At 47.3% G+C, this 25,313-nt stretch overlaps 1 protein-coding gene across 4 annotated transcripts in view; it reads right to left on the minus strand.

Moving 5' to 3' along the window:
* Positions 1-2,721: 2,721 nt before the first annotated feature.
* VPS35L (VPS35 endosomal protein sorting factor like) overlaps positions 2,722-25,313 on the minus strand; it is a 101,228-nt gene continuing 78,636 nt past the window's right edge. For 2 of the 4 annotated variants that reach the window (XM_069486875.1, XM_069486873.1), the window contains 5 exons: positions 24,650-24,789; positions 16,118-16,283; positions 10,243-10,361; positions 3,947-4,093; positions 2,722-3,545 (listed from right to left, as the gene is read on the minus strand). In XM_069486875.1, coding sequence (XP_069342976.1) covers positions 3,447-3,545; positions 3,947-4,093; positions 10,243-10,361; positions 16,118-16,283; positions 24,650-24,789 — 671 coding nt within the window. In that variant the 3' untranslated portion in view covers positions 2,722-3,446. The remainder of the gene's footprint in view (positions 3,546-3,946; positions 4,094-10,242; positions 10,362-16,117; positions 16,284-24,649; positions 24,790-25,313) is intronic. The other 2 variants (XM_069486874.1, XM_069486872.1) reach the window with 1 other exon arrangement.

Below are 25,313 nucleotides of genomic sequence, written 5' to 3' on the forward strand. Positions count from 1 at the left end.
CTGGCCCTCTGGGCAGAGGTGAGGCAGGCGCTTCAGGTGGCTGGGCTATCCTGGGCTTTGCCCATGGCCAGGAAGCACTGGCTGGGTCAAGAGTTCTACAAGGAAGTGCTAGCAAGGACCTGTTTAGGCCACTTCCCTCAGGACATGAACTTGCCCTGGCCTTTCATGGATCGTGCCTTGAGGTACACAGCGGGAAAGGCCATCTCAGTGCCCAGAAGGCAGCCTTCTGCCTTTGAGTTAGCCACTTCTGGGTACCTGCTCCTTTCTCAGAGGAACAGATGTCTCTTGACCTTGAGCAACACTATAGGAATTGGCTTGGTGTGAAAGGGCACCAGTTTCTGCTGTCAGTTTTTATCCTACCAAGAGGTTACACTCCAGTTTGGACAAGCTTTACAGAGGCTGTGCTCAGCCATCTTTCTGGTGGTTCTGGAGAGTGGACTATTGAATGTCCACCGTCTTGCTCCCATCCAAGCCTTGCTGACTGATGGCTCTCGTTAGGATGCGACGGCCAGCTCTTTCCCCCTTGTAAATAGTTTCTGTGTAATAGAGTTTGACTTTCTAACTCGATATATCACCATTGGCTTATGAGTTCCGTTAGCTCAGGGGAAGGTTTATTGCTTTTCTATGTACATAAGAGCTTAAAACTCTGTAACCAGAGAAGGTTGGGCAGCCCAGACAAGATGCTGGGTGTCCTCAGAAGGAACTTAACCTGGTCTTTCTGCTTTTTATTGTACTAGTGCAGGCCACCGGCATGTCAAATGAGCGGGTCCCTGTCATGGGGCAGTATGGTCTGGGGAGAATGACCCTCTGGGCTCCCCTCCTTTGTAAACTAACTGATACTGGTCGAGTCCCCTGCCCCTGCGTGCAGTGTCCTCCCCAAGGCATCAAGTTTTCCAGTGTGATTTCCTGTGTTCTTCATGTCTTGACTGTGTGGAACACAGCCTGTCAGTAAGGCTTGAGAATTTGGGGGAGATGGCAGCGAGTTGGGGGGGGGGGTGTCTGGAACACAGCAGACCAGACCTTAGTCGAATATTTAATAGCCCTGTTCTCAGACTTGGCTGTTTTTCTCTTGCGGTTTTTTTCAGTGATTAACTATGACAAGGTCCTTTCCTCCTTACAAATTGCTGGTTTCCAGGTGTCTCCAAAACCTCATGCTTCTTAACCGCTTTTTTTCCTTAAAGCGAATCCTGCCCTGTCTTTGCTTAGCCCACTAGGCCCTGCCCTCAGGCCACCTTTCCTGAACCAGACTGGCCCATCAAAAGTATTTGCCACATAGCCACAGTTCTGTGCTAAACGAAGCTGCCTGCTCAGTTCTGCAAACTATTACAACTATTCGGGCTTGTGGCAGGCAGAACCCGTCCCCCACCCAAATATCCTAGGGAGCTATGAATTTGTTAGGTTACAGAGCAAAAGGAAATAAGGTTGCAAATCAGCTGACCTTAAAATAAGGCGACTGTTGTGGATTGTTTGGGTGGGCGTAATCACAAGGATCCTTAAATGTGGAAGAGCAAGCAAGAGTCGGTGTCAAAGAGACTTACAGACTCAACCCGCCATTGCTGGTTTTGAAGATAGGAAGGACAGGACCACAAGCCAAGGAACAGGGGTGGCCTCCACAAGCTGGAAAAGGCAAGAAAACTGTCCATCCTGGGGCCTCCAGAACAGATTGCAGCCGTGCTGACACCGTAAGTTAACCCGTCAGATGATGAAAGGTAATCTGTTAAAGTAACAAAACTAATACAGGTCTCATGCCGAACTTTCCTTCATTTTTTACCTTCCAAAAATTCTTGCTTAGATCTTTCATTGCTCCATCCTTCCTAATAGACTCCATCGGTGTAGACCGTGGTTTTCAGAGACTGGCTTATTATTGATGCAGTAAAGGGCTGAGGAAAACTGCGCACAAAGACCAGAAAATCCAAGCCCCTGCCTGGGCCAGGGGAGAGGATTCAGAAGCTCCTTTGGTATAATATGTACCCAGCCTGACGTGACAGTCCAGCTTCAGGTTAGTAGTGTAAGAGCAGTAAGAATTCACTGGCCCAGGTTTGGGAATTAATGCTGTCCAACATGTGTAGCCTCAAAGTAGAAGTGACCTACAGAGCATAATTTGTGAATTTGCTAATTGTTTTCCATTTAAATTGCATTGCATAGTAAAAGTAGTAGATAAAATAATTTTTGGAAATAAAGGCCACTGGAGGGTATTTGAGCACCACCGCCATGCTTCCTGGGTTTCTGTGTGGTCTGTAATGGGGAGGGAACGAGGTACCTGTCCAGCCTGCTAGCCTTGATGGGGGCCGTTTTCTCAACAGCATTCCTAGGGGTGGAGGTGGGGGTTGTCATCACGTTGGCCAGAAAATCCACAGCAATATTACTGGTCTTAAACTATTCAGTAAAAACATGAGTTTATATGAATTTTTTAACAATTGCTTTAACTTTAAGGTTAGCCATGTGTTAACTGTAATCCTTTACCTGCAGAGTTATAGATGAAATGTAATCTATGTCCAGCGTGTATCTGCCAGAAGCCCAGTAGTTTGGGGCACTTTTAATCCACAATTTGGAGGCATTTTGTGGGCCGTGAATTACCACTCAGTATTTACGTGCTTACCGCTTGAAAATGAAATGTTGGTGGAAGCTCACCAGCAGTCGTCATCCCAGAATCAGGTTCCACCAAACTGGTGGTAGAAAAGACTGAATCACATGCTGTTTAGAATTACGGCTGCAAAGCAAAGCAGGCTAACATTGTGTCTCTTTTGGAGAAAGAGTCAAAAGTAATTAAATGAGTAGTCATAACCATAATTGTTCCATTAGGACATTTATTCACTTACAGCTACAGTATACTGAAGCCACAGTGGCTCTCAAATTGGACCTTGCATTTTCCTTTGATCTACCAGCATCTTCTAGGTCTAATCAAGAGCTGCTTTTGACAGAAAAAGCTGAGTTGAGGTATCTGCCTTGTAATAAATCCCCCAAGGTGGTTTAGGCAGCACTAAATTCCAGACTTTGGGTGCTTTTTAACTTCAGGGTACAAAGTCTGGAATTGAGTGTGTCTAGAACAATGGCACTTTAAAAGTGGATTGCTTTTCAAAGTTTTTTCTAAACTGTGAAACAACACACACCTTCCAGAAAAGAAAGATGTTACTTGCACTCTTTTGTTTCTCTCTCCATAAAGGCCCCTGGGATCCTTCTCTTGGTGCTCACTGAGACCCTGAAGGGCCCTTGTGCAAAGAAACACTCAGATACTGCTTCTCGATGAAGATTGGAGTTGAATGCTCTGCCAGTTCCCACTTCTTCACTGTTAGAATAACCGGGGTAGAGGCCAAAGCTTAAACCACTTTGTATATATGTAAAAATTAGGAAAAAAACACCTTAATTCCAATAAGAGTTCAGGGCAGCAAAGCAGGTGGTTCTGGACTTGGCACCAGAGTCCCTGATCCTGAGGATGGGCCCAGGGGTCAGGTCCTCGTTTGCAGAGGGAGTCTGAGGGCCAGCTCGGTCAGATGATTCATGTCTGGTTGTTTGCTTCGTTTCTTGATGTATTCCAGTGTTTTCACCTAGAAGGAAAAAGAAAGATACATCTCCTGTCTGGTTCATTATCCTTGGAGCCCCAAGGCGCCAACAAATCAAGCGAACTTAATGCCTCTTAGCAGAGAATAGGGAGTCTTTTGAAGGATGAGGGAAGGGAAGAAATCAAAGTCTTTAAAATAAAGCTACTTAAATTGTAACTTGACCCAAAATCAGATTTGGGTACAGCCAGGAAGGACTGATATTTTTACCTGTGGTTTTTATTCAGAGGGAATAAACTTTTAATGCTATGCTTTTTAGTGCTAGGAAGTGACCCAGCAGCATTCTTGGGCCTGATGCCTTTTGAAAAGGCCCAGGCCCCGATGCTGTGCTGAGGGGAGTTGTGTGCTGGCTGGCGGGCTTATGGGGTAGGGCCCTCCGCGTGCCTCACCATGGTCCTGGTATCCGCACAGCCATGCCTCTGGGCCAGGTGCCACAGGTTGACAGAAAGCTGGTTAAGCTTGTTGTTGCGCAGGTCCCCGTGGGCCAAGATGCTGTTAAAGAAGGAAAGTCCCAGCAAGCTCTGGCGCTTCAGGGCCTAAAATAGAAGAGGGAGGTTACTACCTTGCACTGGGGCTCGGGCTGGGCCCAGGGGAGACGCCGTGGACAGTGCCAGCCCTGCCACATACTCAGTGCAGGGCAAGGTGCTTAACCTCCCAGTCCCAGCTGCTTCATCTGTAAATGACAGTAAGGTCCCCGCCACATAGGATAAGTGAGGATTCAGTGAGCTGACGCAGCTCTCTGCCCCTCAACAGTCAGTGGGGGCTGGGGAAGGAGACTCAGCCCAGCAGTGACAAGCCTCGCTTAAACGCAAGTACAATTTAAAGCCCAAAGACTTCAGCATTTCTTTCAGGTGTGTCCTCAAACTGTCAGAAGTTGCAGTCACCGTTCCTACTCCTTGGGTGCTGATAATAAAGACCAAACGATGGCTCCCACAAACTGAGCTTCCCCACACTTGGTTCCCACGTCCGGCTTTTATCAATAGAAGAACCATTTTACAGGCAAACACCAGATCTTCCCTCTCTTGCTCAATAATGTGATATGAGAGGTACCTTACCAAAAAAAGTCTAACCATATGGCAGGGTAGACCAAACCTGAACCCCTGCTTTGAATGGTAGAGACAAAAAGGAAAATCTCTAAAAGGCAACACCAGGCCCAGGAAAAGGGATTCAGCATCCCAAAGGTAAACAAAGGCCCTGGGAAGGCTACATGCACAGGGGGGCATTTGCTGTTTCAGGAAACCTGTGGGGCCAGGTCAGACTGCATGTCTATGCTGGACGCTGGAGAGCTGATGCCCCCCAGCGCTTGCTGGGTGGTCCTGCCTGCACTGCAGAATGTCAGGGCTTCCAGGAGCCTCATGGCAGCTAATGGCCAAGAAGCCGCAGTGTGTGCCAGGAATTCCACTATACACTTTCTATACAACTCACCTGATTTAGTCTTCATGCCAACTCTTTGTGGCAGATACATTTATACTCTCCCATGGTAGACAGAATTCTAGAGCTGTCCCCCAAGATTCCGTCCCTGGGTTATTCAAACACTAGCCCAGGTGCTGCCGTGACGGGACTCTGCAGATGGAGGTAAGGAAGGGAGTTCACCCTGGACCAGCTGCTGGGCCCAGTGGAATCACTTGGTTTCCCCAGCCAGAGTCAGACAAGCGGTGGAAAAGAAAAGCAGAGGAAAGGTGGGCAAGAAGATTTGATGCAGGAGGAGAACAAGCCCCACCACTGCTGCCTTTCAAGAGGGAGGAAGACGGCCATGAGCCAAGGAGCAAAAAAAAGCGGCTTCTGGAAGCTGAGAAGGAACCCCGGCCAACAGCCAGTAAGCAAACAGGACCTCAGTCCTACAACCACATGGAACTGCAGTCTGCCCCTACTCAAGGGAGCAGGGAAGTGGATTCTTCCAGTAAGAGCCCAGCTGGGAAACCCGGAACAGAGACTTCAGTCTGGCCACCACTGGCTTCTGAACTGCCAAATGGGGAGACCCTAAACAGGTGTGGTTTCAGGTGCTAAGTTTGTGGCAACTGGTTACAACAACAACAGGAAATTAATACACTCCCCTCTTTGCAGAGGAGATGCCTGAAACTCAGAAAGGTTAAGGAACTTGCCCAAGCACCACAGCTGGTAAGCACAGGAGGAGGAGCTGACTCCAGCTGTCCCACTCCAGAAGCTATGCTCGTACCCACAGCCCTCCCTGGGCCACAGACCCTCAGCAGCTTCGTATTAGGAACCCACGTTCTTAGGAGGGCAGAGACTTGCAACCTCAGCTGCACAGCTTCATCCAGGGAGCAGGGTCGGGGATGGTCTGATCTGGCTTAGACCAAAGCACATTTCATCCACCCTCGGTGGGTAAAACCGACCTAGCAACCATCCGTCATTCCACAAGTATTTCACATGGGGCTCACCGAGTGTCACACTCTGTTGACCGCTGAGCCAGCTGATCGCCCCTCCTGCCGTCCTCTCCCAAGTTAGAATTTAAAGTCTTAGTGGGGGGAGGGGGGAAAAGGAACAGCTTTGAATGCAGTTGAGTAAGGGTGGCTGAGTGACAAGAGACTTGGGCTCCCCCCAAATTGAGGGGGTTGAAGAGGGGGTTGACTTTGAAGGGTTGGCTCATTGGGGAGTGGGTCATGCTGTGGGTGCCCAAGCCCACCGGCATGAGGAGAGGTGTCACCAAGCCAAGGAGCAAGAGTGTTGGCACCTACTGGGCATGGGCTTGCTAGCTGGCAGCCACCTGCTCTGTCTTCATTTGTTCTATCAGTTCTGCCCCAGGGAGGAAGCCAAGGCCATTCTGCTCTCTTTTTAACCTGGCCCTCATCTGGTGCCTGGGACAATAGGAGGGCCCCGTTTTCTTAGATCTAGGCGACCAAGCTAAAAAAAAATTCTATTTCAAAGCCAACTAAAAGAGTCTCCCCTGAGAGAGGCCCTTGAACTGTATTTCACTAAAGCAGTAGACATTTTTTAAGAAGTCAAACAAGGAACATAATATCTACTTGATTTCTCTGTTCTGTACCTTATCCATAAGCATTTTACCCCAGAAAGCTCAATTCTGACATGTCTTAAATGCCATAGCCCATTCAAAGTGAAGGCATCAGAGACGTGTCAGGGATGAGAAAGCACACCAGCCGATACTCAAACCCCAGAAAAACCACGAACACGGAGGAGACCAAATTAGGGCCTCCAGCCCCCTCCTCTCACCAGAGGTTTAAAATAGAAAAGAGCTGCTTTTCCTATGAGAATTGTCATTTCCAGGAAGCTCTAAGGGGTTGGCATCATTCCCGGCTCCACCACACCCAAACAAACAACTTCATAAAATAGATGAAAACAGGGCTGGCACCTTCACGTGGACCTAAGAGGACAGTTTTGGAAGCAGGGTTGCTACCAGCGCTAAGAGAAGTGACTCGAGGCACAGCATCTGCACTGGGGTTTTCCAACCGCAGGAAGCTGCCCCCACTCCCTGCTGGGTGGGGAGAAACTGGACCCGGCCCTGCTGGGCTGTCGTGGGGCTGGGCAGCGAGCCACACCCTCTCGGGGGTACCGGACTCTGATGGGGTCACTTGTGCTGAACTTCATTCCGCTGTTACCATGAAGGATGGCATGTTCAATTTCAGCTCAGTCCACACACATTATTCTAATAAATGTGCAAATGTGGACAGTTCCGGTGAAAGTTGCTGGTATGTATATGAGGTGAAATGTTCAGAAATATTCCAGCTTTGCTCTTCTTTCAGAGTTCTGTTTTAGAGTCATTATCTCCATTAACCTCTTTCTCCCAAAGAAAAAGAGACATAAATGTTAAATAAAAATGGCTCCAAATTATATGGTTCTGGGCCTTATTTTTATTGCGAGCGTAGGGGTTCTAGGCCGTGGTCATTTATGCTGTCAGTAGCTGCCTGTGATTAAACCGGAATGTTGCCTCAGAGTGAAGAAATGTCTGAGATGATGAATATGCTAATTACTCTGATCTAATCACTATACATTATATGTATCGGAACATCACTGTGTACCCCATAAATATGTAAATTACATGTCAAATAAAGAAATAAAATTAAATTTAAATAAACCAGATACCACTCTATGCCCCTAAATGACACCACATTCTTCCCCCTCATACCCAGCTTTATTTTCTTGACAACTCTTGTGATTACCTGACATTGTTTATTGCTGTCTCCTTCACTAGAACGTTAGTTCATTACAGAGTTGACTATCTTGCTCACCCCTGTATCCTCAGTGCATAGTACATATTCAATTTTTGCTGAATAAACACTAAAAATTATTTTAAAAGGAGGAGGAAGAGGGAGGAAGAGGAAGGAAGAGGAGGGAGGAGGAGAGAGGAGAAGGGAGGAGGAAGACGGGGAGGAAAAAGAAGAAGAATCATCTGTGCTGTGCTGTTCTGTTACAAGCAGAGGAGACAGCAAGGTCCCTGTGCACCCTGAGAGCCTCAGTTTCCTTTCCCATTCAGTGAGAATAAACTGTAGCACCAACACCTCACTGGGCTGTTGTGCGCACTGAAAGAGCCAAGTTGTAAATAAGCCATGCTGGCATTCACCACGCACTGGTGGAGCACCTGCTGCATGCGAGGCTCTGTGTGGGGTGGTGAGTGACAAGTGGGTCCCAGAGACCCCGTCGTCTCAGGTTGGTTGTTTGGGCACAGCAGGTCTTTAAGGCTCATGAAGTCCCTGTTCCCAAGGAGCCCAGATTCTAGCAGCAGACGCAGGCGACCACCCAGCAGACACACACACAGAACAGCTCAGGCTGGGATCAGGTGCTACAGGGACCAAGGGGAGGCATGCAGGTGGGAGGTGGCTACTCGAGAAGGGGTTCAAGAAGGCCTCTCTTTCAATGCAATACCTATTAAATTACCAACATCATTTTTCACAGATATAGAAACAATAATTTTATGCTTTGTATGGAACCAGAGAAGACCCTGTTTAGCAAAAGCAATTTTAGGCAATGAGAACAAAATGGGAGGTATTAATTTACCAGACTTCAAACTATACTACAAGGCTGTAGTTATTAAAACTGCATCATATTGGCACAAGTGCAGGGACACAGACCAGTGGAACAGAACAGAAAATCCAGATATAAAACCATCCTCATATAGCCATCTAATCTTTGACAAAGCAGACAAAAACATACTCTGGGGAAAAGAATCCCTATTCCATAAATGGTGCTGGGAAAACTGGATAGCCACATGTAGAAGACTGAAACAGGACCCACAGCTTTCACCTCTCACAAAAATCAAATCACGGTGGATAACAGACTTAAACCTTAGGTGTGAAACGATTAGAATTCTAGAAGAAAATGTGGGAAAGACTCTTATAGACATTGGCCTAGGCAAAGAATTTATGAAGAAGACCCCAAAGGCAATCACAGCAACAATAAAAATAAATAAATGGGACCTGATTAAATTAAAATGCTTCTGCACAGCCAAAGAAACAGTCACGAGAGCAAACAGACAACCTACAGAATGGGAAAAAAATTTCACGTGTTACACATCTGATAAAGGACTGATAACTAGAATCTATTTAGAACTCAGGAAAATCAGCAAGAAAAAATCAAACAACCCTATCAAAAAGTGGGCAAAGGACACGAACAGAAATTTTTCTAAAGAAGATAGAAGAATGGCCAACAAACATATGAAAAACGCTCAACATCTCCAATCATCAGGGAAATACAGATCAAAACCACAATGAGGTATCACCTAACTCCATTGAGAATGGCCTTTATCAAAAAGTCCCCAAACAATACATGGCCTGGATGTGGAGAGAAGAACACTCATACACTGCCGGTGGGACTGCAAACTAGTGCAACCCCTGTGGAAAGCAATATGGAGATACCTTAAACAGATACAAGTAGACCTACCATTTGATCCAGCAATCCCATTATTGGGCATCTACCCAAAAGAACAAAAGACATTCTATAAAAAAGACATCTGCACCGAATGTTTACAGCAGCACAATTCACAATCGCAAAGATGTGGAAACAACCCAAATGCCCATCAATACATGAGTGGATTAGTAAAATGTGGTATATGTTTACCATGGAGTATTATTCAGCTATAAGAAATAACGGTGATATAGAATCTGTTATGTTCTCCTGGATAGAGTTGGAACCCATTCTACTAAGTGAAGTATCCCAAGAATGGAAAAATAAGCACCACATGTACTCACCAGCAAATTGGTTTCACTGATCAACACCTAAGTGCACATTTGGGAATAACACCAATTGGATGTCGGGCAGATGTGGGGTGGGGAGGGGATGGGTGTCATACATAATGAGTGCGATGTGCACTGTTTGGGGAATGGACACGCTTGAAGCTCTGGCTCGGGGGCGGGGGTTGGGGGGGTATGGGCAATATACATAACCTAAATTTTTGTTCCCCCATAATATGCTGAAATAAAAAAAAAAAAAAAAAAAAAAAAAAGAAGGCCTCTCTGAGGAGGTCCTTTGAACTGAGACTGGAATGATAAGAAGAAACAGCCAGGGGAAGCCCTGGGGCAGGTTCATTCTGGGCAGAGAAAACAGCAGGAGCGAAGGCTCTGAAGCACTCGATAAACGGTCTGCACAGAAACACATTACTAAGCACATGACATATTTAATAATTTCCTTTCTAGAGTGAAGCAACGTCAAACCACCCTGGAAACTCATGCTTTCAGAGCAAGTGGCCGGCAGGGGACGGGCAGAGGGCACTTACCTCATCCTTGGCCAGGGTTTTCAGATGCTCTAGGATCTGAGCCATCACCGTCTCACACAGCTTGTTGTTTTCTGCCAGGAACTTGGAGTCTCCCCCATAGAGGCTGTCGTTGGAGTCAACTGATTAAACAAACAAGAACAGTGAGACGGACTGAAGCCCCTCGGCCATCCTGGCCAAGGAGAGGCAGGCACGTGTCATGTGGTGTCAGCAGATGGCAGGAAATCGTGGCAGGGCAAATGGAAGTAGCTGAACTTTCCCACGGGGCTTGGGGCCTTGGGAATCACAAAGAAAACACCTGTAATCCCAGCACTCTGGACGGCCAAGGTGGGAGGATCGCTTGAGGACAGGAGTTTGAGACCAGCCGGGGCAACAGAGAGAGACCCAGTCTCTACACAAAAGAAAAAGGGGGAAAAAAACCAACCATCTGGCCGGCAGGCTAGTCTGAGCCAGTGGTATGGAAGTCGTATGTACCCCGTTCAGGCCATGCATGGACGAGGACATTAATAATCATAGTGATCATCAGAGCAGCTGTGAGGCACTGGGCTAGGAGCTTTACTCTCACTACCGCAGAGTCCCCATAACCAGCATGTGAAATAGATAGTAACATCTCTCTTTTAGGGACGTGAGGCTCACAGGTGGTCCCAGCTAGGATCCTAAACTGGGGAAGTCTGATTCCCAAGCCCAGGCTCTTAGCCACTGCATCCAGCTGCCTGCCCTGTCACCTGCTCCTCAAACTGGCCTTGATTGGACTGTAAAGATTCTCCATTTCAACACTCAAAACTTGCATCCCTTTGACAATATCTCTTGCCAAAATGTCCTCCACTCTCTGCTTGGTCTCGTCCTGTGACAGCCACTGCCCAGAGTAAAAACCCGTCCAGCCAAGGACAGCCTGAGTCTGAGCTCCCTCCCTCCCTCCTTCCTTCCTATCAACTGACCTTCACAAAAAGCATGATCTGGGTGAGGAAAGAGATACTAAACTGTGCGCTGCTTTGCACTTTGCTTTTTTCACTTAATCATAAATCTTAGAGCTATTTCTATACCTGCATACAGTAGTCACCTCTTGAGGGATATGTTCTAAGACCCCCAGTGGGGGCCTGAAATCTCAGAGAGTATCGAAACCTGAGTACGATATGCTTTTTCCTATACAGGAACAGGTGGGGAGCATATACAGCATGGATACGCTGGCCAAGGGGACGATTAGCGTTCTGGGTGGGACCAAGTGAGAGTTTCTTACGCTACGCAGAATGGTGTGCAATTTAAAACGAAAGCTGGGTGGCTCACGCTTGTACTCTCAGCACTTCGGGAGACCAAGGTGGGAGGATTGCTTGAGGCCAGAAGTTAGAGATCAGCCTTAGCAATGTAGCAAGACCCGGTCTCTAAAAAATAAATGAATAAATAAATAAATAACCGGGCACAGAGGCACTCGACTGTAATCTCAGCTACTTAAGAGGCTTAGACAGGAGGATCGCTTGAACCCAGGAGTTCAAGGTTAGAGTGAGCTGTGATTGCACCACTGCACTCCAGTCTGGATGACAGAGTGAGAACCTGTCAAAAAAAAAAACAAAACCAAAAACACAACTTATGTATTATTTCTGGGATTTTCTATTTAATATTTTTGGACCACGGTTGACCATGGGTAACTGAAACTGCAGATGTGGGGACACGACTGTATACAGATCTGGGGGGTTTTTTGTAACAGTTGAATAGTATTCTATCATGTGATGGGACAGAATGTATTTAGTTGGTCCCTACTGGGGACACTTCAGTTGTTTACTTTCTTTCATTCTTTCCTTTTTGGCTAGGGCCTGCCGCAAGGCCTAGAGCCCCCCATGGAAGCCCCAGCCCTGCCTCACAGAGTCGATCCTTTCTCTCCACACTCTCATGAGCTTATCCTCCTCCCCTTTTTGTTGGATCCTTTCTCAGCTGCTTTCATCTCACATCCCAAACCCTGACTTGCACGTGGCCAAGTGTGGTCATTTCTACCTGGCGTGGGAAAGCAGCACTCTCTCGGGGGCCCGATTCAGCCTCTGAACCCACAGGCTACGTGCAGAACCCCGGGGGCCGCCACAGCGCTGAGTGGTCAAGAAGAGGGACGACTTCTTGCTGGTTGCAGTTCTTTCTGCTTCTCCTACAATTTGGGCCGTTGTCCTAGGTGCGGTGACGTCTGATAAACCTGGGCCATGCCTGTGCCTTGGGACGGTGTGGTTACGCACAGGCAGCCACATGCGCGGCACTAATCCAGTTTTGTGGTTTAGGACCGTTTCTAATAAACCAAATCCAGCTTAGCTTGTCTGCTGGGAGGTCATTTGTTGTGCTTTTCTCGCCCCATTTACAGAATATTCATCACTGTCTCTAAGGAACAAGTGGGAAGGACACTCTTGCATACACATAATTCAAAAGAGACAGTATTTATGAGTGACGCAGGAGAGCCTGTGAAGTTGTACAAGTGAGGGACAAATGGCACGAGGTTTCACCTGCAGACGGGTGAGGCTGAGAGTGAAGGCCTCACTCCACGCCATGGTGGACAGCTCGTTGTCGCGTAAGTCACGAGCTGTCACTGTCTGAACAGAAATATTCACTGGACCACTGGCTTTGAGCTACAGAAACAAGGATCGTATTCAACAGACACCTGAAGACTCAGAAAAGCCCAGGTCTTTATCTGGCCTATAATTATATGACAAAAATCAACTTCACTAGTAACCAAAGAACAGAAAACTAAAACCGTGGAACTTTTTTTTAAAAAATCACTTATATCACAAAGGTGAGAAAGAATGATAATAATTGGATTTTGACATAGGTCTGGGAAAACTATTGGTGGGAGTCCAATAGTGTGAAATAGGTGAAAATCCTTAAAAATGCCCAGTACCATTTGGACCTGTTAGGATGGCTACTATTAAACAAAACATGGAAAACAAGTGCTGGCAAGAATGTAAAGAAATGGGAATCTGGCCCTGCCCTCACGGAGCTCACAGTCTATCAGGAGACACAGACACACACACAGGCAATTGCAACAGCATGGGTTAAGTGCCAGGAGGGGCACCAGAGGCGGTCATGGGATCCTAAAAATCTAGGCTTGGGGTGCAATTCCGCGATCAGTGAGAGCTAGGCTGAGCCCTAAAAGGTTACATTCACTAGACAAAGTGGAAAAAGGAGTTGGGAGAAGGGAAGTGAGTTTTCCATGCTAACACTTGGAAGGAGGGAGAAAGAAAAGGGTGGATTTGAGAACTGGGGGTAATTGGGTCAGGCCAGAGAGCAGAATGGGCCTGCGGGTCCAGACGTGGCTCTCGCAGGGGGAGAGGTGATGTCCCCGGGCAAATGGCCACTAAAAATAGCCCATGATCTCCGCATCTGTCTGACCTGGGTCACAAACCCAAACGCTTTAAGGGGCCTGGCAGGTGACGTGGAAGAGCGAAGGGGGCTGTGCCTCGGCTTCACAGAAGCACCCTGGGCCGTACTCTCCCGACAGAGATACACTCTATCTGCACATTAAATAAATAAACATTCAGTGTCCAGGAATATTCTTCACTTCCACATCAAACACGTGCACGCTCTCGCAAGCCCTCGTGCAAGTACTGGAGTTTCGCTCCCGGTAATGTCAGAGCCTTCTCTTTTTATTAATCAGGAAGGAGAGCGGCTGAGGCATCCTTTGCAAGTGCAAAGATTATTTAACTCTTCCTTTCCAGAAGTTCTAAGCTGTGTCAGTAGTGTCTAAAAGGCTCCCCAGGACAAGAAAGGGAGCAGGAAAATGGAGCCCCCAGTTTCCGCAGAGCCCCCGCAGCCCTCTGGGTCTCTCCACGAAGGCATTTGTCAGGTCACAATTGTGTGTCCAAAGTAAACACAGCTGGGCTAAGAAGAAAAAGAAAACCCATCCTTCTGTGCTCATCTTTAAAAGCTGGAGAACTACACTCCTGCCCATCAAATACAGCCTCGCTCCCTTTGCTAGCCACCTGGCTCTGGCAGCGTGCCCCGGCACTCTTGTTCAGAGGCAGGATTAACTGAATCTGCTTGGGGAAGAACAGAGTGGAAAGCACAGGGCATGCTCCTCTGACAGGCCCACTCCATGTCCCCATCTGGTCCTCAAAACTTTCTCTGTTATTCATGATGTGCAATTCACAAGAAAGTAAATAAAAATGCCATCAATTATAGGACAAAGTGCTCAAACTCATTAGCCATCAGAGAAATGCCAATTACACTCATCAGAAGGGCTACCATGAAAAAGACTGACTATACCAAAAGACCAAATGGAAGCTTCATTCATGCAGGGTGAGAATGCCAACTGGTATAGCCATTTTGAAAAACTGGGAGACGGTATCCACCAAGGCAGAATATAAGCAAATCCTAGCCTCACCCAAGGCAAATAGCCAACAGAGATGCACGCCAAGAAACACATACACGAATGTTCACCGCAGCACTATTCACAATAGCCCCACACTGGACCTGGAAAAATGCAAATGAGGGAACAAACCACTTCTGGTATATTCACACAGTGGAACACTACACAGCGATGCAAAGGATGAACCACAGCTACGCACAACCAACACCGGTGAGGCTCAGACACCACAATGGAAGCAGCCAGATACCAAAGAATGCTTGTGAAGTGATTCCGTTTACATAAAATTCAAAAACTAGCAAACTAATCGATGATGCTAGAAGTCAGGAGAGTGGTTGTGCCTTGGGAGAGGAGGGTGGTGGTACTGAGTGAACAGGCTTGTTGGGGGACTTCTGGGGAACCAGCAGGGTTCTATTTCTTGATCTGGGCTGTGGTCACCTGGGTGTGTTCACTTTGGGATACTTCCGTGAGCTTGACAGCTCATTATACGTATGTTGCATGCTATACTTTAATTAAAAGACTCCGTCACTAACTGGTGGAAGCCCTTGAGCAAATCACATTGTCCTTCTGGGTCTCCCCTTGGGGACACGAATGTCTGTACTCATAGCAAAGCCACACAGACTGAAGGAGAAAAAGGCCTGCAGAGTCTGGTGTAGTCCCTGGCACGTAGTAGGTGCTCAGGTCAAGGAAGCCACCATTCTCACAGCAACCAGCCTCCCCAAGTAGCATCTTTATCCGCAGCCCCCAAATCCCGGCAAGAGAAAGCCGCGCAGAGCTGTGACAAAAGGCCACCCCTTAGCACTGCTAACTCGTTCACTGCAATTTCCACATTTAGAGACAGTTGTTTAAACCGCAGGGGATACAATTACTGGCCAAAGCACTTTTAACAACAAGGGCATTTTTGGAGAACCAAAAATTAGGGCTGAGTGTCTGCCAAGCAGGACAACACTTAGGCTCAGCGGGAGAAGGCCTGGAACTGGGCGGCTCCACAAGGAGGCTGATCCCAAACTTCTACCAGCAAGTTCAAAATGGCCAGTAGCAGAGGGCGGAAAAGGCCACCTCCCTCCTCCAGAACACCCAAACCAAGGGCTGGCTGAACCGCGGCACCACCTGAAGAGCAGGTGACAAACACTTGTGCCGGGGGCCCACCTGAGACTGGTAAGACACAGGCCCGGCATGAAGCTCACGCATGTGTACGTTTAGCCATCGTTCTGGGTTATTCTATAGCACACCGATCCGGAAGAGTCTTTCCCTAAACTGGTCTGATGGTCAAAACGATCTCAGGTGCTTGTTAAAGATACAAATTCTCAGGCCTCTTCCTGGGGATTCTAACTTAGAAGAGGGCAAGAGAGGGCTCAGGAATTTATACTCTAAGAGCTGCCCCAGGTATGTCTTAGATCACGGTAAACTTAGTGACACCTGGATTAGAAGTTCATGGTGGCCAAAACACAAGGGGAAAATAAACAAAAGAGAAAACAACAACATTCCATTTGCCTTTGGTGAAACCCAGGCGTGGCAGAGTTGGGCGGGAGGGGACGCTGCTACCTTTGTCTATGTGGTAGAGAAAGGTCTCCTGGCTCATGGCGGCGAGCAGGTGCAAGACGCAGGTGTAGATGCGGATCTTCTCGTCGCTGTTGTCCTCCCAGGTGTAGTCCTGGATCACGTTGAGAAGCTCTCGAACCAGAAACAGGACCCCGTGTTCAGGATGGTCCTAGTGGAGAAACAAAAAAGGATAAACAGTCCTATAGAGGAAAAAAACTCAACAGACACTCAAGTCCTCCCTTCAGCAGCTGTAGAGGAATTAAAGTGCTAGTTACTTAACAAAGGCGAGGCCCACTCAGAAGCGTGGTTAACCATACAGAGGAAAATGACAAGACGTGATTCCCACTGGTCAGCACGCCCCCGTCTGGGCAAACAAGGGTTGAGAGCCTCCCTTTTTGGGTCCGAGGAAGGAGAAAGCAAAGTTACCTGTCAGCTTAATGGCTTGTTTCCAAAATTACACTCTTGTTTTTCTGTGGGTGGCAGTAAAAAAAAAAAAAAAAAAAGTCAGTCCTGCTCCAATTACAAAAGCAAGATTGTGGGTCTCGTGGCAGATGGAACTGCAGAAGCCACCCACGCTGGATAAGCCCCCAAATGATCACTGTCACCACGCGAGGCACCGACTTTAAATAGAGCCTCACTGTCTAGGACATTCAGCAACAGCAACAGCCAAACGGACGACGCTCTCTTGGGAGAGGAAAAACCCTAGAGACAGTCGCAGAGTTTACAGCAAACAGCGTTTCTCAGATGCGAAACTGAATCTAAGAAAAGCGCAGGGATATAAAAAAGCGAGCTGCTTCTATTCAGTTCCAAAAAGGTAAATGCAATTACGGGGCTCTCCCCGGCTTAAAATGCTCCGAAGACTTCCCGTCCCACGCAGGACACGTGCCCAGGCAGCTCCTCCACGTGCCCTCACTCACTCCCACCACGCCTTTACCACGCACCGCTAAGGTGTGGGGAATGGCATTACTGGAACCTGCACACCCTGCAGCTGGGGGACGTCACCTGGCACAAGAGGCCACCTTGGAGGCAAGAACAAAACCGTTGCTAAATCATGGTCCAGAGCGTGGAAGGGAGAAATACTCGAGCCTCGCTCCCTCCTGCCCTCCGAAATGCTGCTGGTGCCTCCTATTAGCTGAACAAACTGGGAGCCAGAGGGAAGGCAGGCCAGGTGACAAAGTCCCCAGAGGCCGGTCTCCCTGGCACAGAGCAGCACAGAAGGGTGGCACGGGGTGGAGGGCAGGGGTCGGGGAATGTGTGTGCTGGCACAGGCCTGTTCTCCGACTGCAGTCTTGGCCTCCAGGGCTTGGCCAGACCAGCTCCCAGATGGCCTTTAGTTCTCGCCTTACATGTCCACTCCTCAACAAGCCTTCCACGATGGTCCACCCAGAGTCCCCCCAGCCTCTTTACATCACATCCTGTCCTATTTTCTTCAGAGCACTTCTCGCCACCCAAAACAATCTGATTCCTTCAGTGAATGCCCAACAAATCTCGTGGTTTACCTGTTTCTCTCTCTTTCATATTAGCCTGTAATCTACAAGAGGACAGGTACCTTATCTGTTGTGTTTGCCAACACACTGCCAGGTCTGCTGGCCACACGTCATATTCAGTCATTGAAACCTCGGGGAACACAATGGGATGGCTCTGGGCACATGGCATGCCCCAGGTAAATAATGTTCAAAGATTACATCTTTTGAGTACCTTCTATGTGCCAGGCACTAAGGTGGCAACAAAACCAAATGATAACAGCTAGCATTTGTAGTTGCTATCATAGCTTATCTATGTTCCAGGAAGATACCCCCATTTCACAGATGGCATATGAGCCGCAGAGACATTAAGTGGCCCAAGGTCACACTGCTGGTACCGGGGGAACCCAAGGTTCAAGCCCTGACAGTCTGGCTCCAGAAGGGACATTCCTAACTGTTGATACTATATTTTCATCTCTGCAGGTGATCTAGGCGTGTCTCTGTCTTCATGGAGCTTGCGAATCGGGGGAAGGCATGCACGGAGTCAACTATTTTGAATACAAACATGGAGTACGAGAAGCATTATTGCCAAGGAGGGTAGGAATTAAAATCAGCCTAATCTAACATGAAGGTGCGTCTATAACTCAGTAATACTTTCGGTGGGTGAGAATGATGGTGGAAGGGCGTGAGATGTTTTGTACAAGCTGTTAACATCTACAGAAATTGCTCTCGTGGTACGGGCAAGAAAGACATGTGATGCTCCAAATTCTGAATGCTGCAAACCATGTGCGTGAAATGGCCCATGCCGTGGTCTGCCTTCCGTTTAAAGCTAGTCTCCGCTAGCAACTGACTACTCACTGCATGCCTTTGCTAACAGCTGTTTCTCACTAGGCTATTTTATTCTGTTATATGGATGTTCAAAAATACATTTTATTTAAAATGCCAAGGATATGCCTTGGGAACAGACAACAATCTGAATGTTCCAGTAACTTAATTTCAACACAAATGCCGTAACTCTTGTGGGAGAGTAGGCAACACACCTTCAAAAATGTGGAACAAGTAAGGGTTTGTAGTGAGCCATTTCTGTGAGCTTTTGCTCACAACCAAAGAGGTGAGAGACTATTTCCAACCTTCTCTACAGGGAAAATATTTTCCACGTGATATCCGTGCTTTGGTGGTTGTAACATTTTTCAAAAAAATTGTACTTTGATGGTTCAATGCCAACAACTGAAGAAAGGCAGATTTTCTTTTAAAAGAAGAAGAAAAAGATCCCAGATTCAGATGGCACTTCCAGTGGGAAAAGGTGTTCCCTCCATGTTCCTAGCAGGGCTACCCTCTCCCAGGAACAGCAAACAAGAGGGCTCCCAAGGGGCACCTGGCAGGGGCTCAAATGTCCCTCCCACCTGGCCTGCGAGCTCTGGTCTGCAGGAATCTTACTAAATCCCACTCCCCTGGGAGAAGTAATACCCTGGAAATGACGACCTTCCTAGGAAGGCCGAGATGAGGGGCAGTGAAGATGGTGGCTGAGCACAGATATCCTGGCCTTGGACTCTCACTTGTCACTTAGTAGCTGGTGACCCCTCACCTCTCTGTGCCTCAGTTTCCACTTCTATGAAATGAGGATGATAAAAACAGGCTTGTTTTGAGTAAATATTTGTGACCTGTTGGCTGGCTCATCACAATGAGGTATATGAGTGTTGGCTAAACAAATAATAAAGCCCTTAAGAAAAGGAGCCAGGCTGGGCGTGGTGGCACCTGTCTGTAGTCCCAGCTGCTCCGGAGGCTGAGGCAGGAGGATAGCTTGAGCCCAGGAGTTCGAGGCTGCAGTGAGCTATGATGACACCCCTGCACTCCAGCCTGGGCGACAGAGTGAGAACTTGTCTCAATAAAGTAGATTAATAAAATAAAATAAATTTAAAAAAAGAAAAGGAGCTGGAACACGGGTGGGCTAGGAGAAAGAGCAGGACAGGAAAGAAGGGGCCCTGGGGGGAAGGGAGGGTTGGGAGGGCAGGGGCAGAGCAGGGGAGAAGGATCACCTCCTAGCAGGAGGCTGTCAGGGACCAGCCTGCTGCTTCTCTCGCCCCCGTCCGTCTCACCAGCTTCCCAGGCATCCCGCGTGCCCTCCCCGTGTGCCTGTCACTGCGGCTCTCTTCTGGTCTCTCCATGCACAGGGCTCCCTCCTGCCTCGAGGCCTTTACCCAGGCCGTGCGCTCTCCTCTCCTCCTCTGCACCTAGTTAACTACTTACTAGTCTTCCCTGTGATCTCAGCTCAAATGGCACTTTCTCAGGGAAGTCCCCTGACTCTTTTCTTCTCAGATTGGAAGCTCTCAGAGGCCCCTGCAGTTCTTGCCGGCACTTTACACAATTGTAGTTAAGTGTGTATTTCATTAACATTAAGCATGTCCTCCTGAGTAGGAGGACGTGTTTCTCTTGCTCACTTCTCAATTCCCAGATCAACACATATTTGTGGAATCGACTGAATGAATGAAACACCTGGACATCGTGCTATGCTTATGGCTGGACCTTTTCACCAGGATAAGGAGAAACGACATCTCCCTGCTGCGTCGGAGTCATTAGTGCCAGAAAATGGACAGTAATAGCATTTCCATTTCCTGCAAATTGCAACTGAATCAAAATTAGGCCTTGCAAACTGTGGCACTGAACTTGTTCAGTCAATTCTGCTTTATTTGTCTTACCACATGTTGTTACATGAAATGCATCAGTTCAATTATATAGACAAGACCATTTATTCCACAAAGTGGTCCCCCAAGAGGCTGACAACTACTGACACCAGAGCAGAATGCTTCAAAATGCTCCAAAAATTCTCTGTCTGCAGAGGAGAGAGGGCCATCCTGTGGAACGTTTAGTTCTGCATTTTTAAGTATGAATAAAGCAGGCCAGGGACTGTCTGGTCTCAAATGGCTTCAATCTTTTCTAAACAAATGAAATGAATCAAAGCTTTCTAAATTCATCCTTTAAAAAAGCTTTCCAGGCTAGGCGCAGTGGCTCACACCTGTAATCCCAGCAGCACGCTGGGAGGCCGAGGCAGGAGGATTATGTGAGCCCAGGAGTCCAACCAGCCTAGGCAACATAGTTAGACCCTGTCTCTACCAAAAAAAAAGATTGGGGGGGGAAAAAAAAACCCAGAAAAACCCAAAACCATGCATATGGTTGGTGGGAAAGCAAAATAGTGCAGGCACCATGAAAACCAGTAGGGAGTTTGCTCAAAAAATTAAAAATAGAACTACCATATTATCTCCTGGGTATATCTGCACTCCCATGATATATTCTGTCTCTAACTAGGCTATTATATTGCAAAGATGTATCTGCACTACCATGTTATTGCAGCATTATTCACAATAGCCAAGATATGGGAATAATCTATATGTCCATTAACAGATAAATGCATAAAAAAATGTGTTATATACATAAAATGGAATACTATTCAGCCTTTAAAGAGAAGGAAGTTCTGCAATATGCAACCACGTGGATGAACCTTGAGGACATTCTGCTAAGTGAAATAAGCCAGTCACAAAAGACAAATACTGCATGAGTTCACTTATATGAGGTCTCTGTAATTGTCAAACTCATGGAATCAGAATGGAATGGTGGTTGCAGGGGCTGGGGCAAGGGGGAAATGGAGAATCGCTAACCAATGGATATAAAGCTTCAATTCAGCAAGATGAGTAAGCTCTAGAGATGTGCTGTATAACACTGTACCTATGTAGTCAACAATATTGTACACTTAAAATTTGTTAAAAGGGTAGATCTCATCTTAAGTGTTCTTACCCCAATAAAAAAATTTTCAAAAACAAAAAATAAAAGCTGTGACTTGCCAGCCTGAGCAAGAGCGAGACCTCCGTCTCTACTAAAAACAAAAACAGAAAGAAATTATATGGACAACTAAAAATATATACAGAAAAAATTAGCCGGGCATGGTGGTGCATGCCTATAGTCCCAGCTACTTGGGAGGCTGAGGCAGGAGGATCGCTTGAGCCCAGGCGTTTGAGGTTGCTGTGAGCTAGGCTGACGCCATGGCACTCTAACTCTAGCCCAGGAAACAGAGTGAGACTCTGTCTCAACAAAAAAAAAAAAAAAAAAAAAAAAAAAAAAAAAAAAGCTGTGACTTGAAAGGAATCAAGTAATGTGAAGCAGGTAACAGTGGGATGTGACAGTCTTCTTCTAGATCGAGTCAGAGCAGGAACGGCGCAGATGTGCCCCAGCCGATCACCTGGACGTTCACTAGCTTTTCGGGCTCAACGTCCTACAGCACCTGTAGAGTGATTACTGATGCTGCATCTCACAAGGAGGGATACAAGGTTGTTAATGCTCAACGACCTTGAACAAATAAGGCACACTGCGAACGTTCAGGCTCAGCTCACCCAAGACAGGCTCTGGAACAGCACAGCCCTGCTACTTACTAGCTGTGCAACCTCAGGCAGGCTGCACGGGCTCTCCAGCTCTAGGTTTCCCTAAGTGAACAAGGTGCAATGATTCCTACCTTGTAGGGCTGCAAGGGGAATCCCCAGAGACTGCTGAGGAAGGGCTGTAGCGCGGCACAGGGCACCTAGTGAGGTGGCAGGCACTTTATCAGGACTATACCCCAGCAAAAGCATGAGCGATGCTACCAGGAACAGTAACTAAAATCTGTTGAGAGCAGGGGCCAGTCCCACAAATGCCTAAGGGGCCAGGAAGGCAACAGAAATGGGTTTAATGAGTCTGCAGGTGCCCAGGGGAACTGGAGAGAGGCACATGCCAGCTGCAGCCGAATGACCGGGTCACAGAACTGCGGCCCCATGTGACAGGTCGTGATTTGTCAACAGGAGCTGCAAATCGGGGTTCTTCTGTGATCTACCAATTTTTAAATGGGGGACACTCATTGCAAATGTTCTCCACCATGAGGTGACCAACAAGCGTGCCTACCAGCAGGATTCCGCCCTCCAGCCACTAGTCTGTAACCCCAGGGACAGAGCTTCTGGTTTACAAAGCGCCTGCATAGCTATCTTTTCATTCAATCCTCACAGGAGTCCCTCAAGGTGGGCGTTTTGATGACATCTTAGAAAGGTGACAACTGAGGCTCTGAGAAGTTACAAAACTCTTCCAAGGTCCCAAGCTATGAAATCTTGGGGTCAGGACTGAATGCAAGTTTCTGACTCCGAGGAGAAGGCTTTTCGAAAAGGCTCCAGTGATTTTTAACTTGCAGACGGTAAACACATCCTAATTAATCAGTGATCAATGACTTCTATCAACTGCCTCATTCAAAACCCTGATTTTCTTTTATCGTTTTGCTATAATTAGACTATCCGAAGAGGAAAGAAACCGATTATAAAGTACTACTGTGGCGATCTGAAAGCTCTGAAGTCAAGCGTCAAGCAAAGGAACTCTAGCAGATGCCCCTGCAGCTTTTCCCAGTGGCCTCTGCAGTGCCCTGTCTCGGGGCGCCGCCCGCCCCGCTCGCAGGACAAGGAGAGGCCCCCATCCTGCAGCCGTGTCTGCAGCCCCTGAGCCCAGCCTCCTGACCACTCACCCTCTCTCTTCAGAACTTGGAATCTGAAAACAGAGAGCTGGGAGCTGAGTCACTTTCTGTTTTCTCAGCTTTACTGAGACATAATTCACACGCCAAACAATACACCCATTTGATATGCACAATTTGGTGATTGTTAGCGTATTTACAGAGTTGTACAATCATCGCATCACCACAAGCAATTCTGGAACATTTCCCATCACCCCAAAAAAGAACCCTGCACCCATGGGACCTGAGTCACTTTTATGGCCCAAGTTCAGAGTGATGTTTCTCAAAGTATGGTCCTTAGGACCACCTCCACCTGAATTGCTGAGGGGGCTCTCAAAAATGCCAATTTACAGGCCCATTTCAACCTACTGAGAGAGACTCTTTGGGAGGGACCCCGGGAATCTGTATTTTAACAAATGCCTGGGATTCCTATGCACATTTGGCTCTACCAGGGGGTCTTTTCTTGTTTTGTGCCATGGACCCTGCAGCAGCAAGGTGGAGCCTAAGGACCTCCTTAGAATACTATTTTTAATGAAGAAAATAAAACATATTAAGAATGCAAAGAAAATCAATTACACTAAAATACAGTTGTCGAAATATTTTTTCAATGCATTTGTGATACTGTAATCTATTGCTTCTTTGCGAATGAATGAATGAACAGACCTAGCCATGCGCCAAATAAACTACTGTGCTTTTTAAGGAAGGAAGAACAAACAATCTTCTGAAATATCTTTCACACCTAAAATGTTATATGAACATATTTGTTGATGTCTTTTGGTTACGAAGTCCCAGCTAGTGCTACTACTACTGTGGCTTGTTGCCTGTGATTCATAATTGAGTGAAACTTAAGTTCTACTCTGAGGTTTATGAAAATAAAGATGTCATTTTTTTTCCCCCTCATCCAAATTCATGGTCCGAGACCACAAAGCTGGAAGGAGAAGGGGCTGGGATTCCACCCCAGGCATCTTGGTCTGGGGGCCTGTGCCCTTAACCACTAGGCAATGCCTCTGCCTTAGCAGTACAGAGGGTGCAATGACTGAAAGTTTGTCTCCGCCCCCCCAACATTCATATATTGAAACCCTAATCCCAATGTGATGGTATTTGGAGGTGGGACCTTTGGGAGATAATTAGATCCCAGAGGACCAACTGTCCAAAGACCAGAGAGCCTGCCCTTGCCCTCTCTTTCTGCTATGTGGGGATGTAACGAGAATGTGACTGTCTGCAACCTGGAGGAGGGTCCTCACCAGAACCCGACCAGGCTGGCACCCCACTCTCAGACCTCCAGCCTCCAGAACACTGAGAAATAAATGTGTGTTGTTTCAGCCACCCGATCTATGGTATTTTGTCATAGCGGCCCAGGCTAACACAAAGCACCTCAACCAATATGCCCCAGACACAGCATCAATGGACAATTCATCAACCAATTCAAACATCTAATCATAAAACCAACACAAAAATATTAGCTAGACCGTCCCTGCACTTCCAGGGCCAAGAATTCACATAATGTCATGAGGCAGATCAAAGACAGACATCTCCTATGGCTCTTCTGGGGAAACGTACCGGAACTATTAATAAAGTAGAGAAGAAATTGCAGAGGAATTCCATAAGGAACGATTCCGATGGCCGCATCTTTCCATCGATGTTGATCGTCTTTGGGACTTCCGGAACGAGGCTTATAGCGGCTTTGAAAAAAGCATCAGCTGCAAAACAGAAGAAAAGTCCATGCATGAAAACTCTGGAAATTTAGGGTTGGCTTCCTTCTTCACACGGCCTGGAGGCCAGTCCTGAGTTATGTGGAAGTCAGGCCACGCCAAGGGCCCAGTACAGCTAGAAGGTCCCAGCAGAGGGTTTCTACAAACCATGATGGGCTTGGTGGGACATTCGTTGGACAGGGCACTGCTTCTGCTCAAAGACCCTCCATTAAATTGCCTTTAGAATAGTAAGTGAAAAAAGCAGGTGGCAAATTTTTGCAGGAAGTTTAGAAATGACAGTTGCCTGGGCTGAGGGCTCAGCCTGGATTGGATCAATGAAGCCTCACGTCCAAAAAACTGTGTGACGAAGGTGCTGTCATCTGGCATATTTCACGGGTGGGGAGTAAGATGTGGGAAGAGAAGTGGTTCGTCCTGCAAAAGCATCTTGTGGTAGAGCCGCACCTTAAACCCTGCTTTGTCTCAATCCATTCCAGTGTACACCATTTTTATTAAAGAAATAACCATCACAGCTA

The sequence above is a fragment of the Eulemur rufifrons genome, chromosome 14 (genome assembly GCF_041146395.1).
Source record: "Eulemur rufifrons isolate Redbay chromosome 14, OSU_ERuf_1, whole genome shotgun sequence".
Lineage (NCBI taxonomy): Eukaryota > Metazoa > Chordata > Mammalia > Primates > Lemuridae > Eulemur > Eulemur rufifrons.